The sequence below is a fragment of the Centropristis striata genome, chromosome 4, assembly GCF_030273125.1.
Source record: "Centropristis striata isolate RG_2023a ecotype Rhode Island chromosome 4, C.striata_1.0, whole genome shotgun sequence".
Lineage (NCBI taxonomy): Eukaryota > Metazoa > Chordata > Actinopteri > Perciformes > Serranidae > Centropristis > Centropristis striata.
The window spans coordinates 18,375,625-18,394,521 of record NC_081520.1 but is presented as its reverse complement, the minus strand read 5'-3'; the positions used below and the strand labels follow the sequence as shown (position 1 = coordinate 18,394,521).

At 36.1% G+C, this 18,897-nt stretch overlaps 1 protein-coding gene across 1 annotated transcript; it reads left to right on the top strand.

The window, feature by feature from the left end:
* The first annotated feature begins 362 nt into the window (after positions 1–362).
* On the top strand, positions 363–13,983 carry zgc:154093 (uncharacterized protein LOC777623 homolog). The gene is made up of 2 exons (XM_059332081.1): positions 363–715; positions 11,928–13,983. The coding sequence occupies exon 2, from the start codon at positions 12,382–12,384 to the stop codon at positions 13,294–13,296; it is 915 nt and encodes a 304-aa protein (XP_059188064.1). The 5' UTR covers positions 363–715; positions 11,928–12,381; the 3' UTR covers positions 13,297–13,983.
* The last annotated feature ends 4,914 nt before the right edge of the window (positions 13,984–18,897 follow it).

The window sequence follows — 18,897 nt, the reverse complement described above, 5'->3', positions numbered from 1 at the left end:
AAAATACTAAATAAAAATAAATTACTTACTGTTTATAATGTGCTAAAACCATTATTCAGCATCTTTATTCATCCATTATTTTATATAAAATTAAAAATAATAACAATATTGTTAAAAGGCTACATATTTTCTTGTTTTTATATGAACAGTCTCTGGCCTCAGGTCTTCAGGGAGGCTGTTCCAACAACGTGGACCACAGAGAGAAAACGGCACCTCACCGCAGGGTTTTTGTTCTAACTTTTGGTTTTATTAAAAGGCCAGAAGACCTGAGGGTCCTCCAGGGTTCATAGGATAAAAGGAAATCAGATAAATAGGCTGGACTAAGACCATTAAGAGATTTATAAACCAGTAAAAGAGAAATATCCTATATATATTCTTGTTTGTTTACCTTACCTTGTTTTTGAGGTAAGGTAAGATTCAGGTTGGAAACTGAATTGTGTTTTTCTTTTTTTTCTTTTTCTTGTCCCATAAAATGTGTCCTCCCTAGTGGATGGACCCAAGAATCTTAATTTGAAATTCCTAGCCGGAAGTGGTGTGACGGCGCTCCTTGTGTGAGAAGCTGATCCTCTTTCTGTCTGTCTCCGTCCAGAGCGCTCCAGAGCCTCCAACAGCCCGCCACTAAGAGGTTTACCTGCCTGGAGCTCAGCTGGATTTTACCAACAAACTACTGAGATTTTATTTACACAAGACAAGAAAACGACCTTTCATCCTGGAGGTAAATATCACTTTATTTTGGGCTAATTTCAGGTCTTTTTTCCCCACGGTTTTTAAACGTGGTCAGAGGTCCGTCAGTCGGTGGCAGCTGCCTACCTGTTGAATAGACCTTCTGTTTCTATTATGTGAATGACAAAAAGAGGGAAAAGTGACGAGTGTAGTATTTTATTTGTTTACACAATAACCCGGCTTCACTGGGCTTCACACTCCTTTTGATTTGTGGAGAAAATCCTACATTTTCTTGGTTTTATTTCACTTTTTAGACAATCAAAGGTTCCATTAAATAACATCACCTGTTTAAATTTGAAGTAACATGAATATGATGCAGGTTTTTTGTTCCTACAGTCTTTATAAGAATATGTGTTGCTTTAATGGTCCAAATCCAGGTTGTGATTAATTTTTAAGCAGATTAAGTGTTACAGAAGCAGGGAAATTCACCAAACATCAGTGATGGAGGGGGCGATATTTCACAATTTGACCCATGCATGCAGTGAGTCAGATACCTGCAGTGCTCCAGGAATAAACTCCTCACTGTTGCCAAAGAACTGGAAGTGGAAGTGCTCCAGCTGCACACTTTGTTACACATCTTATTATATTACACCACTTCTATCAAGCTACACGGTGTAAGAAGGTTTGTGAGGGTCAATATTAAGCATTTGATCGCAGCCTTCATGTATATTGACCTGATTAGAAATAGCTGTGCTGTATCAGTGACTGGATTAGACTAGAAAGAGGCAGATTTGTTCCACTTGTACCGATCAGTGACCCGGTGAGAGTCTCCAGGAGGACAGGGATGATCTCAGAGCTGCAGTTGCATAACGGAGGGAAATAAAGAGAGAGAGAGAGAGAGAGAGAGAGAGAGAGAGAGAGAGAAAGAGAGAGAGAGGGAGGAGGGATTTTGGGTTTGCTCCTGAACTCACGCACTGTCTTTTTATGTCTTATTTTTCACTGGCGGAATATAAAAAATACATTAAGTCAAGTATTCAGAAGCCTGAGGTAGTTCTACTTGAGTATTTTCTTTCCCTGCTACTTTATACTCCACTACAATTAAAAGGAATTTATTGTAGTTTCAGTCAACTGCAACTATTGGACAGCCCTTGATGTTTGCATAGAAAAAAATACGAAGAACTTGTAAAATATTGTAGATCTGAAATAATTATTTGATTACTTTTACCGAGGTAACATTTCAAGGCAGGACTGGTTATTGTAATGGAGGATTTTTCTCATTTCTTTTACTTCAGTAAATGATCTGAATTCTTTCTCCACCGCTGCTATTTTTGCATTTCAGCAGTGTTTTTTTTAGTCTCATGAAGCTAAGTGAGGGGGAAAAAGAGAGATATGTTGGTGAAAACCAGTTTTTCACCGCCCTGTGAGACATGAATCACAGTTTTAGGTGACTCAATGATATTGCCTCACAATGTTGTTTTTTTATGAATCTGAAGTTAATCAGTGGAAGTTAATCTCATGGTGTCTGGGCTAATCTAGATCACAGACATGAGATATAATCTAGTGGAGCCTCTCTGGTAAAAACAGCCATATCAACTAGACAAAATCAGCTTTATTTTTTATGGTAAAAACAAACAGATTATCAGAGAAGCAAAAGGCTTTTTTGTGTCAACAATCGCCTGCTGTGCGCAATTACGCATGACGCAAGAGACTGCGGAGGATCCGGACAATGATAGGAGCGTCGTTACACTGTAAAAAAAGATAAAAATGTTGATTTTATGGTTAAAAAAATGGCAGCTGTAGTTGCCAGAACTTTACCATAATAAATACGGTACAACTTTTTCTAATATTACGGTAAAATGATATTAGCACTGTTGATTTCACGTTTATGGTTATTTTATTCCATATTTTACCGTAAAAAAATAAAAAGTTTTTCCATCAAAAGAAATGCTGTTCTGCCATATAATTGCCAGAAAATACTTTATAAATGCTGCATAAATTAAAGATTTTGCCATTAAATATTACAGTATATTTTTGTTAGAGATATGGTGATTAGTATATTAAAAAGTGAGAAAAAAAGTATTTTTACAAAAAATAAATGCAAAAATTACAGTGATGGCTTATATATATATATTACAGTATATTGCCAGTGTATTTTACAGTAGAGTAATGTATTTTTTTTTTTAAACGTAAAAAAAAAACTGTTTTGGCTGATTTATACATTTACGGTGTTTCATTGTAACTGAAACTGAATTAACCCATTTATCATTTTAAGGTCTTTTACTGTCATGGTTTAGCAGTTTTTCACGGTAAAATCTACAGACTTTTTATTTAATTTTTTTTACAGTGTATGAGTTTGTCTAGGAGATGACAGGCACTCTGGTGCTGCTCTGTCCTGTTGTAGGACACATGTAGGCAGCAAATGGAGCCTGAGAGCAGAAACAGATGTCAGATCAGCCTCCTCTGTGGCTGATTGCATCATCAGCAGCGTCCCAGAAAAATCAAGTGAAACTCGCCAAATAGCTGCCTGAACTACTTTCTCCTTTATGGTTGTTAGTATCTTAAACTTTGTGCACTGTAAAAAAATGTAAAACTGTAAAAACTGCTAAACCATTACAGTAAAAGATGTAAAATGATAAATGAGTTAATTCAGTTTCAGTAACAATGTAAATGTATATTGTCGCGGGGGGCTGGAGCCGATCCCAGCTGTCATTGGGCGAGATCAGCCAAAACAGTATATATATATATATATATATATATATATATATATGTATCACTGTAATTTTTGCATTTACTTTTTGTAAAAATACTTTTGCTTACTGTTAAATGTACTAAACAGCATATCTCTAACAAATATACTGTAATATTTAATGGTAAAATCTTTAATTTATGCAGCATTTATATTTCTATATAGTATTTTCTTATCAATTATACGGCAGAACAGCGTTTCTATTGATGGAAAAACTTTTTATTTATACAGTAAAATATGGAATAAAATGACAATCTTAAACGTGAAATCAACAATGCTAATATAATTTTACCGTAATATTAGAAAAAGTTGCACCGTATTTATTACGGTAAAGTTCTGGCAACCACAGCTGCTGGTTTTTTACCGTGAAAACAACAGTTGTTGTATTTTTTTACAGTGTGTTAGAGCCCAACAGTATGGCCAAAATCTTCATTCACAATATAAGTCAATTTATATCTTGATAACAATGTCACAATATGTTTTCTGGTATTTTAATTCAAAATCTCTATGATAACGCTTATATGTTAATTAAATACTTGACAAATGAAGTATGAGTATTTTCTTATTTAATTAAGAAGTTCAAAATGAAAACTAAGCTTTAATTGAAATTATAGAGAAAAATAAAAGTACATTCACATGTGCATTATATTTTAGACATTTGTATATTATGCTCCTTGTTATCAGGAGTTACACTGTAAAAAATGTTTGTCGAAATTACAATAAAACACTGTCAAATAGCATCAGAACTGGGGCTAAAATAAAACATTGAAATTCTGGCAACCCAGCTGCTGGTATTTTACCGAAAATTAAACAGATTTTTTTTACAGTGTAGATTATATAACTGTGTATCAAGATATGATGATTAAGAGAAATTACTCAGATAACAAAAAATCCTGCTTGAAGAAACTGCCGTACAATTCTATATTCATTTTTTTTTTCACTTTCACTGAGTTAATGGTTTTAACCAACATCAGTTATGATCATTGATAAATATTGATTAATTTCATAATGTCAAACCTTTGCCAAAATGTGTGTCATATAGATTAACAAAGCCAGAAATGTCTAATCTGACACAGGGTTAGGACCAGAGACTGTAAAGGTTCAGACATGTCCATTTAAATTAGCAATATGTAGAATTTGATTTTATCAAGGACATCTAGTTAGGGACTGAGATTACTACTTGAGAATCAAATCTTTAAAATAATTCATTATTTTCTGTAGAGCTAGCAGTTGATGAATTGTTTCAGCTCTAGTTTACTCAGTACAAACAAGAACTCACTTCAATCAGTTTTCCTCCCAGCTATTTTGAATCTACTAACTAAAACCATTTCAAGATCTTTTGCTTCTCTATAAGTGAGATGGAACATCTAATTCATGGCCTAACGTCTATTTATTACTGTTTGCGTATTTGTCCTGAAACACATAATGTATAAATTATCCTCAGAGGTCTCCTCCTCTATAAAACAAACATACCTGCACATTAAGAACACAGAAGGAAGCAGTTTGACGTTAAACATTTGTGTTTCTCCGATGCTGTTTGGTCCCAGAGGGGCAGCTGGATGAGCTGCTGCTAACGTTTGCTAAAATAAATTATTCGGTTTAAATAAAGAGTTAAAAACAACCAAAATCTAAAAAGTGCATCATAAGAATGTGTCTTAAAAATGTATGAAAAGTGAATTTATTACAGCTTCTGGCAGACAACCACAGCGCTGATTCATGCTCATGTTACCTTGATCAAAATGACAGATTTGCCTGGTTTACAAATCATTTTTGGACATTTTAATGTGGAAAAAGTTGACATATTATGCTATCCAAGTGTTCGTACTGGGAAGTTTATATACCTTTAAAAACATAAATTAGCTGATTTACAGACGTCTCTTTCACTACTACTGCGTCACATGAGTTTGATTAAAACTGTCAAAAGTACCTGAAACATAAATGTAAACATAAACACACTTTTATCTTTCTTCAGTGTTCAGTTTCTTGGTGAATGACAACAAACTGTAACATTTAACTTCCCTGATCAACTTTTCGATAAAATGATCGTCTACTTTCATGCAATCATCATGAAATCAGCCTTGAAAAACAAGTTTGTCATGAGTTAAAAACAACCAAAATTTAAAAAGTGCATCATAAAAATGTTTCTTGAAAATGGATGAAAAGTGAATGTATGACCACAGCGCTGTCATGTTACCTTGATCAAAATGACACATTTGCCTGGTTTACAAATCATTTTTGGACGTTTTTAATGTGGAAAAAGTTAACATATTATACCTTTTAATAGTTTCATAGTAAGTGGTGATAAAGATATGTGGTTTATTATCTTACAGACGTCAACAGTTGCATATTTATGACTCAGTTTTCCTTATTTGGTTGAATCATGTCTTTCAAAGAACAGCTGAAGGCAGCTCCCTCTGAGTCAAACAGGAATCACCTCTGGGAAATATCTTGGAAATACAACAGAAACTGACTCAACAGTTCAGCAGGACTGGCTCCGCCCCCCTCAACCAGTTCTGACTGGTTCACTTCTTCACTGCTATTATTATTATTATTTTTCTGTTGTGGTCGTTCTTTTGTTGTCTGGTAGTTTTATTGCAGCCAGCAGCAGCTTGTCCTCCTTCATTAGACGTGCTAGTTTGTTAACACAGCTGTTTGATTCTTTTGTTCCACTTCTTGGTTTTGGATTTCTGCTTCTTCATAAATTTTTCTTTATGTTGACAAGTTAATGACTCTCGGTGGTTTAAATTGGACTGAAGTGTTTCAGATTTCATCTTTAATATATCTGTGGCTCAGATGTTGTTACAGTCAGATGGAGAGAAAACAAATTGTTGGCATTGTACGTTTGTGCAGACCACAGATATTTAGATATGAAATGTTTTTAGTGACTTCTGTGCTGGCAGCAGGTTGTTGTTCAGCAGCATAATGTTAAGAATTTATTTGTCTGAATAAAATAATTAATAAGTTAATACAGGTTAAAATATAAGCTAACAGTAATATTATTAAAAACAGTTCATGTGTGTAATGTGTGATTAAAAAGAGACATTTCATTTAATTGATTTGGATATACATTTAAAAAAGACTTCATTTCCCAAGATGCTCTAGGAGCAGAGCTAACGTACTTGATTATGTCAGAGTTTGTTATCTTAGCCAGAAATGTGGAACCTCGGCATTAACGCACAGGCTTTATGTTATTTGCTCTTCATTATATTTCACTAAAGAACATCTGAACATGAAAGAAAAAAGGTCTCGCTTTGTTATTTTTAGTCCAGAAGCATTTTCTGCTCCATATAATGACGCTGTTAGCGTCCTCTGTGAAAAAAGACGTCAAGTTGAAGAACTTTTTAGGGCCCGAGCACTGACTCAGTCAGTGAGGGACCTAATGTATCCACAAGGATTATTTTTCTTCTTCTTCTTTTTCTTATTTTATCACTTTGGAGGAAAAAATTAGGAGCTTGTGCTTCTCAAAAACTGATATGGGTTTCAGACCGGCTTCAAATTTGGTCAGTCCACTCATAAAACATGTACAAAGATAAATTGCGAAGCTTTTAACTTTTTTATCAAAGGGCGCGGCCTCAAATTTCACTCTATTGCCATAAAAGAGGAAGTCGTTTTAAACATGAGTGATCTAGTTTATCTTGTTGGAAAATTGAAAAAAAATAAAAATTATATATACATATTTTATTACTGAGGTAGTTAAGTATATGTAAAAGGCATGTTTCATTTTTTTTTTTTAAAGTGAAAGTAAAATATATTTTGTCTTAAATGGCAAAAAACCTCAGTTGAATTTTAAAGTATTATTTTAGTAGTATAATATTATAATATAATAATATTATAGTATAATTGTCATTTCACTGCATATTTTCACACACAGAGGAAACATTAAATAAACGAGTAAATTGGCTATCCAAGTGTTCGTACTCGGAAGTTTATTTACCTTTAAAAACATAATATTAGCTGATTTACAGCGACTCTTTCACTAATACTACATCACAAGAGTTTGATTAAAATTGTCAAAAGTACCTGAAACATAAGTGTAGACATAAATACACTTTCGTCTTTCTTCAGTGTTCAGTGTTTTGGTGAATGACAACAAACCGTCTGTTAGAAACACAGAATAATAACATTTAACTTACTGATCAAGTTTTCGATAATATGATCATCTACTTTCATTACAGCCCTGAAAAACAAGTTTGTTCCGGTCATGAGGTTTTTTTTATCTACCAGCTTTGTTTTTATCCATGAGACTAATACTCTGTTAGTTCTGCTTCCAATGACAGCTTTGCAACTTGAACAACTGGACTGCACTTTTATAATTTCAGCTTGTGTCTTGGAGTCAGTTTTAGCAACATTTAGAGAAAACATGATTGAAATAACGTCTCCAGGGCGTCTGACGTCATTCAGCTACACTTGAAAATCTGTTGAGCTCAACATGCTGCTGAGAGAAAAGACTCCTCCTTTTATAACATGTAACTCTGGACCGCTGACAGTTTGTCTTTTAGTTTACAAAGTGCTTCCTGTGAAAGAGCTGCAAAAATCTGTGATATCCACTGAAACTGACGAGAGTTTGTCCCAGAAAACAATCACAGCACTCGTTTCAGATTACAATGACTGAACTGTCGATTAAGACCTGCTCCAAGATTATTATCAGCCCATTCAATGAGCACTTGCTGAAAATTAAGTGGTTACGTTTATGCTTCCTATACATCAGAAGACTTTGAAAAGATTTGGAAAATACTCTAGAAAACTCTGGTGTCCCACCTGCTCACATCTAAAGACAAGTGTTTAGAGTTTCTAGTCTCACACTGAGATTTTAGACAGACTGTCAATCTAGCAGGGAAATTATTTACAAGACTACAACTAGATTCTTTTAGCAGTTTTTTCCCCCATCATGCTCTTAGTAAAAACTGACTAAATGGAGGAGAAGCAGCTTTTGGCTCCAGCTGCTCTAGTGTGTGACTCAGTGGTTTGTGTTGAAAAAAACAACAACAAAAAGAAGAGAAGACGCCACAAAATGATCCTTTCACAAAGCTGAAAAAGGGGTTTCTGTTTTTATCACATGAAAAGGTGACTATTTTACAGTCAAAATAGAAATAAGGAAGAATAAAGGAAAGGGACATTTAGAAATGAATTCATGATATACATTTATGTCCTATTTAATTATAATGCGTTTAATGTAATAATTATATTTATCAACTTTATCAACTTTCATTTAGTTAATCATACATGAATCATGGCTTATTTATTACTTATTTATGTATACATTAATTGATACATTTTAACTGGGTCTCCTTACTGTTCTCTTTACTAAGAAACATCTAAATATATGACATCACTATATTTTTATTGAGGCATTATTGTGATGTTCCTTTTTCCTGTGGAAGTGGTTTTACTGGCCGGTCTGGAACCGGGGACCTTTCCCCCGCTCATCTATTGGTTGGTGATTGTGTTACGTCACTGAGACTTGAGATAACATCAAACACGTTTGATATGATCCAAACCCATTTTACATCTATTTTTTGTCATTTTGTGTCTTTTTTTAGCCATTTTAACATCTATTTTGGTCATTTTGTGTCTTTTTTGATGATTTTACATCTATTTTTAAACATGTTGTGTCTTTTTTGATAAATTTGTGTCCTTTTTTGGTCATTTTTACATCTACAGTCATGGAAACATTCTTGATAATAACCAAAATCATTATGAATCAAACCATGTTGTGTTACACCACTGCGACAAATCCAAGACTAGGAAAAGACTGATATGAAACAGAGCAGATTACTGCCTTAAACTTAACCATGGAGATGACGGAGCGCCGTGACTCCAGTAAAACTCCTATATTTACTAAAGACTTTCAGCTTTTAGTCTGGGACTGGGGACATCTTTTGGTGGAAGCCTTGCATTAGTTAAATGGACACAGTTTCATTAGAATTATGCTACAAAACCACTTCTGTAAGGTGAGGGCAAAAAACTCCTTGTTAAGTAAAAGATAGTTTGCAAAGTAGTTTACCTGATAACGACCAGCAGGAGGACCAGGCTCCTCCTCACCTATATATCACATAATGTTGTAAAGTGTATTCTGACATTATAAGATGTGCTTAATAAGTACTTTCTATTTTGTTTTGGGATGCTAATACTTTCACTAAGTGTTTATATGCAGGATAGAGGCAGACATTTTTCAAGAGTCCTGTGGGATTAGAGTCAGTTCTTATTATGGGAATCATATTAAATAGTTGGTCAATTTTTATATATAAACAAATATGATCATGCACAGACTCCAGAAACAGAGATCTAGTAGCTGGCCTCATTTAGAAGAACTAAAAGGGCTTTTTAATGTTTTTGTACCCTTTGGTAAAGGTATTTTGGACTGGGACGGGATGGGAATCTATTCCCATGTCGTCCTCTAAAGCAGAACTTTTCACTTCTACCAAAGTATTTGCAGTATTTGTGGTAAGAAAAAGAAGAGAGTACTTCTTCCACGACAGTTTGTTACTGTGAACTTCACACCAATAAGAATTTAAACTGTGAACTTTCACAGGAATGTTTCAGATGCCGCAGTGACTCGATGGAGACAAGAATATTATTTTGTTGCTGTTTCTGGCTGAAAATTTTTTTGAACTTTTAAAAAAAAGTAATTTATTATTATTGTTATTATTATTTTGGGATAAAATAGACTTCCAGAGACAAACGGGACAAACATAAGTTATAGTTTTACACACATTCCTCAGTGCATCTCTGTAAACACTCAAAGACAAACATCATCACACACTGATATAAAGCTGTTTCTCTTATTCTTTAAACATTAGTGAGCATTCATCAAGGAAGCTTTAATCTGCACAGACATAAATACAGCAACAAGATCTGAAGGTTATATCACAAAAAAACTGTATTACTGATGAAATAACTTTGTTTTGTTGTACAAAACGCTTTATCGGAACTTCATATTTGATTTATGAGGTTTTCTGTAAACAATTTAAAGACAAAATGCTTCCTCAGGCTATAAAAAGTGAAAAGTGCTTTCTTCCATTTTAACGCACATTAGAAGGGAGGCTGCACAAACTTTAGAGGGATGAGTCTGAAATCCTTTAAAGGGCTCATATATATATATGTATTTATATAATTTTTTTTTGTTAATTTTATAACTTTATAATTTTCTTTTTTTTTTACCTATTCATTTTTTTCTATTTATTCATTTTTAATATATTTAAATATTGTTTCATGTTGGGTTTTTTAAAATAATTTTGTCAGGGTTCTTGTTCAGGTTGCATTAAAAAAACAAATTATATATACATGTATTAATGTATTTTAGTTAATTAATAACATTTTCAGCGTCAGTCCTGCACACAGTTCAGCCCAAGAGCAAACACAAGTTTTGGATTTTCAAACAAAATGTTTTGACCTGCAATGATAAGTGATTTTTAATCACAATTCTATTTTACTTGGAATATAGCATTTTTTTTGGATGTAGCTTTTGATAATAGAGATATAAAAGTATTAAAGCATTAAAAGAAACTGAACAGACAGGCGTTGCATTCTTTACATTTTATGACGTCACCTCTGAACCTCAAACAGAGCACTTCTTTATGTTTAAAGAGTTAAAAGCTGAAGGGATATTTGGGATATTTGGGCTGGTGATGGATCACAGGATCACAGAGTCCTCAGGCCAGACCCCCATAATTCACCGTCTCAGGAAAGAGACTTTAAGATGTTTCACTGATAACAGGCGACTCGTTGCTTTTAGCCCATTTAGGCCTAAAACGCCTGGAAAAAATGCCTGGAAAACTTCTGGGAGATTTTAAAATAACCCCCTAAAACCTGAAGTTTTTCTGGAAATTCAACAAAAGTGTCAACGCTTCTACAAAATAATCAATTTTTCAGCCTCTGGAGCAGATAAAAATGAAATTCAAAAAGTTTTTGAGAGCTTATACCTATATGTGGCTTTCATGAGAAGTTGAGTTTATTTGTCCAAACCTTCAATAAAGTTTTTTTTTTTTTAAATCAACGTGTTGCATTGCGACACTCCCACATGTAATCTGATGCATTTCATCGGCCAAGAGACCAAAAATAGGTTTAAAAAACTACAAATACTACAAAACGACATATCCGATTTCCCGGTTTTAATGGTAGAATAACACAACAGCGCCCCCGGTTCTAATGGTAGAATGCGGTAATGCTTTCACGGCTTAAATGGGTTAAACCAAACAGTTTCCATGCAGTAATTTGTGTTTCCACAAACGAAGCTGAGGGTCTTTTGGGAATGCGTGACCAATCTTCTGCACTGATTGTTGAACTGAGTCACTGTAACAGAAAGAGGAACTCTCAGCAAACACACAGTGTTTCTCATCATGTGTCCTCACTGAAAGGAAGGTTGTAAATCTGCTCCCGCCTTCATTCCTCTCTCCCCCGGCCTCCCCCACCTCCTCCAGCCTCCTCCCACCTCCTCCCTTCGCCCCATCCATCTCCCCTTCTCCTTTCCTCCCTCGCCTCTTTGTGACTCTTTCTCCTCTCTTGTGTCTCCTCACAGATCTCCGGCGTTTTGATGCCACATTCCTGAAGTTTGTGCGGAGTGACCCGAGGCCGGAGGAGATCAGATCCCTCTCTCCTTCTGTCTGAGGAGGATAAAGACCAGAGAGTGTGTGATTTAAAGAGTGTTTGCTTGGATATGGCTTTTCTGTGTATGAGGGAAAGACACAAGGAGCTGATCTGAGGTCAAGGCCTTCCTCCTCCTCCTCCTCTGCTCCCCAGAGTCACATGACAGCGTGATCCACGGGGTTGCTATCGCTACACTGACCGACCTAAATATTTGTCTAGTCGCTTGGGGAAGACTGGATCTCTGCTGGGAGCGGAAAGAGACAAAAAAAAGAGCTTCTATCAAGAGAGTTTGCTTTTCGAGCTGTTCGTTTACTCACTGTGAGAACTTCGCGGCTGCCAGCGAGAGAACCTAAAGACACGATAATCACCTCTCCGTCAGAATCAAAATGCCAGCAAAGACGCCGATGTACCTAAAAACTACGACTCCCAAGAAGGGAAAGAGGCTGCGGCTGCGTGACGTCCTGTCAGGTGACATGATCAGCCCGCCGCTGGGCGACGTGCGTCACAGCGCCCACGTGGGGCCGGAAGGCGAGGGCGACATGTTCGGGGACGTTGGCTTCCTGCAGGGGAAGATGGACATGCTGCCGGCTCTGAGTCGGACACAGGACGGACGCTCCCACAGCGTGGAGCGCCGTCTGGACGACCGAGAGGACGCCAACAGCTACGCCTACAAAGGCTACCACTACCAGCACGACGCCACCGGCCTGCTGAAGACCACCATCTCCATGCCCGTCTTCATCGCCCATGAACAGGCTCCGCCCAAACCGCCACGCCTCCACCTGGACGACCCCTCCCCTCCGTCTCTGCCCCCCTCCCAGCAGAACCACTTCCTGCTCCACCATCATCATCATCATCAGCGTGAAGACTCGAGTCACAGACACGCCAATGGCCACGTGGACGACCAGCGCCAGCTCTTTGAGAACGGCGTGGTGGGCCGGCTGGCGTCTGAGCCCTGCCGCGACATCTCTATCTCCCCCGCCCTCCGCAGGCTGGTCCCCTCCTCCGGCTCCTTCTCCGAGGCCTCCTCCGAGGACTCCATGTCGGAGACCTGCGGGCCTCTGGACGTCCCCCGGGGCCTCAGTCTGGACTCCGACGCCGGTCTGAGCAACGAGGATCTGAGGAGCGAACGCAGCGAGTCGCCCTGCGGCGCCTTCCACCCGGCCGGCCTCACGCTCTCCTCCGGGGTCACACACTCCGAGTCCATGGTGGGCCTGGACCTGGACCTGGGCCCCTCCATCATGGACGACGTCCTCAGCATCATGGACCGCTACAAGACGGAGGACAACCGCTGCGAGCTGTGAAGGAAGAGCAACGTGATGTACAGATATTTTTATACGTGTTTCATAAAAAGACTCTAAAGAAGGACACGGGAGAACGGACAAAAAGTCTTTTTCAAGAAGACAGATGAGGTTAAAGGTCATTGAAAGACTTTAGGGAGGGAAACACGGACAACAAGGAGATTGTTGTTAAAGATTCTTTGAAGTGAGAATGTATGAGGTTCTGATCCACTGTCAGTGTTTGATCTACCAGAGACATAAGAAACTATACATCAATATATTTATTCAATCATCACTGTCCTGCAGAGCTCAATAGTGAAATTATCAAATCATTCTTTTGTTGCTTTTAACCCTCTGAAATCTTTGGCGATATGGTCCTTTAAAAAATCTGTTAAAAAATCTTCACCATGCCATGTTGGTATCAGTTTTTTCAGCGTTACCTCATCTATATGTCCTGATAATTAATTTTTAACTTTGACTTACTTGATAAAAATGTTCAACCCAAAAGAAACAAAGGAAAACATAAAATCTGATCTTGAAAATTGTGTTTCAAAACACAGAATTTTACATGTTGCAAATATGAATACCAGATTCCTTGGACAAAAACATTTCGTCGTTTTATTTTGCAGAAGACAGGAGTTTCTTTTTTACCGCTGCCTCGATCGGTTCGTCTGTTTGTGTTATTGTGTGACTTTTGTGTTTTAAAGGGTTAGTTCACTAAAGTCACACAATAACACAAACAGACGAACCGATCAAGGCAGCGGTAAAAAAGAAACTCCTGTGTTCTGCAAAATAAAACGACTGTTTTTGTCAAAGGAGTCTGGCCAGAAAACGACTTCACTTTCCTGTCAAAAAGCTGTGTGACAGCAAGGAAAAGCAGTAATAAAACTCTAAATAAAGCGTACACTTAAACCTTTATTGATTTTTAAAATCTAAAATGCATTTAACTGCTGCCGTCCACACACTGCAAAAAAGGTGTTTAGTCTAAAAACCAGATAAAACAGTAAATCTGAGGGAAATGATCTTGCTTCATGGGCAGATAATTTACCTTGACAAGATTTCTTAAATTAAGATTATTAAATCTAGATATAAGCATGTTGAACGCTTAAAATAAGAAATTAACTCTTAAAACAAGATAAATGATTTAACACTTCTAAATCTAAACTTTTTTTTATCTTCGTAAGAAACAAATAATCATCAGGTCACTCTGCTTGGGCCAGTTCATCACTGCTGGCAGCTTTAATTTATCTTGTTTTAAGAGTTCATTTCTTATTTCAAGCGTTCAACATGCTTATTCCTAGATTTAATAATCTTAATTTAAGAAATCTTGTCAAGGTAAATTATCTGTCCATGCAGCAAGATAATTTCCCTCAGATTTACTGTTTGATCTGGTTTTTAGACTAAACACCTTTTAAACAGTGCAGCATTATATTACTCGCTTTCTAAGTGTCTACATGCTTCTCTATATTAACTTCTCCACTGACTCACTGGGTAAAAACCTCCTGCAACGTCACTTCAGTTAATCCTTAATAGCTTTCCCTTCAGATGTTGGACACATGACAGCAGTGAAGGCACCAGGCTGGTCCTTTGGAGCCTTTTTATCCAAGCTGAACCTCAGAAACATTTAAAACTTTCAGATAACAAAATCACCTTGTTATCACAAACACATTCACCTTTTTCTCCGGACAGAATCCCATTCAAAGCCCACTTTGTGTTGTCTGTTAATCTGATTTACGCTGTAGATTTTCTGCTTGTTAATGGTTAACAAATTGCAGACTGAGTCAGATATAAATGTGTGGAGACGGAGAAAGCAGCAGCTGTGGAGCAGCAGGACTCACTTATCCACCATGAAACCCACAACTGCTCATAAACAAAGTCTTATAACTTTAAATTACACGTTCTCAGTCACACCAAGCTGAACTGAAAGCATCAACAGTTTCTTCTATTCTGTCCTGATTCATCGTGGCTGCCTGGAATATTTCACAACACTGACTATTATTAATCTTTTCTCTGGTTTACTGTAATACTTCAATGAAATGTGAAGAACTTCTGTTTTTAACTCTCCTTCCATAAAAGATGTGATTAAAATAATCTCTAGAGTTAATAAGAGAACAGCAGCACCAACATTCAGTGTTTATCTTCTGATAAAGGGGAAACTGAAGAAGCTAATTCTGCTAGTTTTAACAAAAAAATGTGCTGCTTTTAGATCATTTTTTAAAGATATTGGTCTTTTTAAAAACACTTCATGTTGCGACTGCCGGCCTCTAACATTCACTGTCTGCATTATCACAGTAGCCTATTATTCACATGTCATTTATGCTGTATATAGAAATATATCACTGTAAATGTCAGAATAAAACGTTCCTTTAAAGAAAACAGGATTCATGGAACATTTTTCACACACTAACATAAACACTGACATAATTGTATATGATAATATTTGATAATTCATATATATTAGCAATAATAAATTAGGTTGTGTGTTTATTCTAAAAGTTGTCAATGACAACTTTCTTTGTAATGAGTTTGTTAAGTGTTGGAAAGTACATTTAAAAATTTGAGGTTTTTGTACTTTGAGTAATTATTAACATTTCATAAACTTATGCAATAATAATATTTCTATTCCAAAACCTCTGTGGTATATATTTTACTTTTTACTCCACTACATTAATTTGACCGTCTTAGTTTCTTTTTTGATTATTTCAAGTCTTCTTCAACACAGCACAATGTTTATTTTGTAATTTATGATCCCATTTAAAGTAAAACAGAAGACAAATCAGCGTCACTGTTTTTGCTTCATTGAAAACAAACAGCTCTATTATAAAATCAACATCTCTGAGTTTAGAAACCAACTTTTTCACCTCTGTTTCACCTGGCAATAGCCATGTTTCCATTAAAAACGTAGCAAATTTGAAGCAATTTTTTAAAATGACGCATTAAAGTAAATGTGAATTAGGCATGTTTCCATCAGCTGGTTGAGAGCGAATAAACAAAGCTGCAGTAACATACACAGTAGATGGCAGTGTAATGTGTTGCTGTAGGCTAATCTATCAGTAAACAGGAGAAGAAAAATAGAGAGAACAACAACAAAAAAGGTTGTCGATCAGAGAGAAAATGGAGAGAAGTCTTCAGGAATTAGATTCAATTGAACAACTTCTAAATGTTCTTTCATGTCAGAGGAAACAGCTGATCAGTCATGTGAGGTTGTGTTTGTCAGAACTTATTCAGAAAAATTGTTTCCATCTCCTGTTTTGAGCATTAACTATTTTTTGGAAAAGACAAAAACCACGTTAAGCGAGCGTAAAAAATTTTATGCACATTTTCAAAAGTTTTATCGAATTTTGGTGTTTCCATCCAGCTTTTCTCATTAAAATCTTCAAATTTAGTTGATGGAAACACCACTAGTGATGTCACAGAGTTCTTTCACCTCTACACCACTGCAGCAAAACAAAAACAAGAGTTTTTAGCTTCTCTTAAGTTTTTCTTTCAAGTGAGAAAACTTTTAATACTGAGTGCCATATGAGCAGATGTAGCTGTAACACAGTATATGTGTTGAATTATGTGATGTGTCTCACTCTGTCCCTCTCGTCCTGCAGAGGAAACCCTATGTGTGTGTGTGTGTGTGTGTGTGTGTGTGTGTGTGTGTGTGTGTGTGGAGGCCTCTTTAAGATAATTCCAAATATAAATCATCCAATGAATAAATTATTACTATATAAGTTTAACTATTTGGCAGTACATAAAAAAATGTAAATAACCTCTACCTTTACCAACCAGCTGCGACATTTAAGTCTCATTCCTTTCGATTTGCTTCAGTTTACCCTTTTATTTTGTAATCACCGTTTATGTGTGACGGCGCCCTCTGGCGGCCACAGTCTGGAACTGCAGCAACAAAAGTTAAGTAAAGTTAACATCAGTGCTCCATGAGAGCATGCTACTACTTCCGGTTAATTGTTTCAAAATACAACGAACACAAGCGCTTGAATTTGTCATTAAATTGTAAGGTTTGTTTTTACTTCCACAAAACTGCAATGAGAAAATTACTTAATAAATTAATTAATAAATTGAAAATAATTTATTTAATGAATACATAAAATGTTTCAGCCATTTCCCCTACCACTTTGTTTATAATAAATTATTTTTGGGGGTAATATTTGTTTACATTATCATGTTGGTTGTAAAAAAAAATGGCGACCAGACACGCGACAGACACCCGACAGATTTACCCATCTGTTTCCACCACACAAACGAAATTATGTTGGGTTATTTTATACAGTCTATGGTTATTTATGATCGTTTAAAATCCGTTGTATTAATTTGAAAGTGCTCACCGGAAATACATTGAGCGCTAGTGGTAACTTTACCATTTTTAATGTGTTGCAGTTGCACACAGTGACCACAGGAGGGCGTAGTTCTGAATACACTTTTCTCTAACTGTCTTTAAGGCAGATGAAGGCGGTATGTAGAATTAATTTTAATAGATTATGTATTAATAGAGGTACGGCGGTTTTCTTTCCGTTAACCTAGCTGGTCTTGATGGAAACTGGAAATAACGGTTGTTCTCGGGGTAAATCTCCAATACTGTGAGAACCTGCTGCCTCCTAGCGGCTGCAGACAGAAACTGCAACTGCACGTAATGTGTATTGCAACACACTGGATTCCCGGTGAGAACCTTCAAAATATAACTTTGAAAATAGGAAAAGGTCTAAATATATACACTTTGAGACTGAAGAACGAGGAAATTTAAGAAGACTGCCCACTATATATACTGGAGTATATTATAAATACTACTATACTACTAAGCAAAACAAAACTTACGATTTAATGACAAATTCAAGGGCTTGTTTTCGTTGTATTTTAAAAGGAATAACCGGATGTAGTAGTATGCTATCACTGTTAACTTTACTAACTTTTGTTGCTGCAGTTCCAGATTGTGGCCGCCAGAGGACGCAATCACACCTAAAAAATGATGCGGGTTATCACCGTCTAGTGGCCACAATGTGGAATTACAATATTAAATTACTCAAGTTAACCCTTTGTAGTTTGGGCCTGTTTTGTCCATTTTTAGAATACTTTTCATTCTGAAATTAAAAAATGTTAACCATGGCATGCTGGTATCATAGTTTTTATTTATATATATAAGTATATTTTATTTTATTTTATATTTTTATTATTTATTTATTTTTATTTTATTTTATAATATTTTAAAATCAACTTATACCGAGTATTATACAGTATAGAATTTTCTTTGATTATACTAGAAAAAAAAAGTGAAAGTGATAAGATTCATTGACAACAACAAAAATATTATCAACAACAAAAAAACACATTTTCTCTCAGATTTCTTTTTTCTTGTAAATGTACTATATTACCTAAATCAGAGAGAGAGAATTTTCTTGTAAGTTCTTGAGTTTTCATCTGGTAAATTTATGACTTTAATCTTAGAAATCTGTGTTTTTTCTCTGAATGTTGCACTTGTAATGTCATGGTGGTGCCGCAGGGTGTTACAGGGTGTTACCGCTAGGTGGCGCTTTGAACTGTCAACTGTGATTTTCAACCCGCCAATTAAACCAACGAAGAAGCAGAAGCGGAAGCAGCAGCGGCAGTAGAAGAAGAAGAAGAAGAAGA

Excerpts from the sequence above, each read along its gene's own strand:
- zgc:154093 (XM_059332081.1), top strand. The coding sequence starts at position 12,382 with ATGCCAGCAAAGACGCCGATGTACCTAAAAACTACGACTCCCAAGAAG.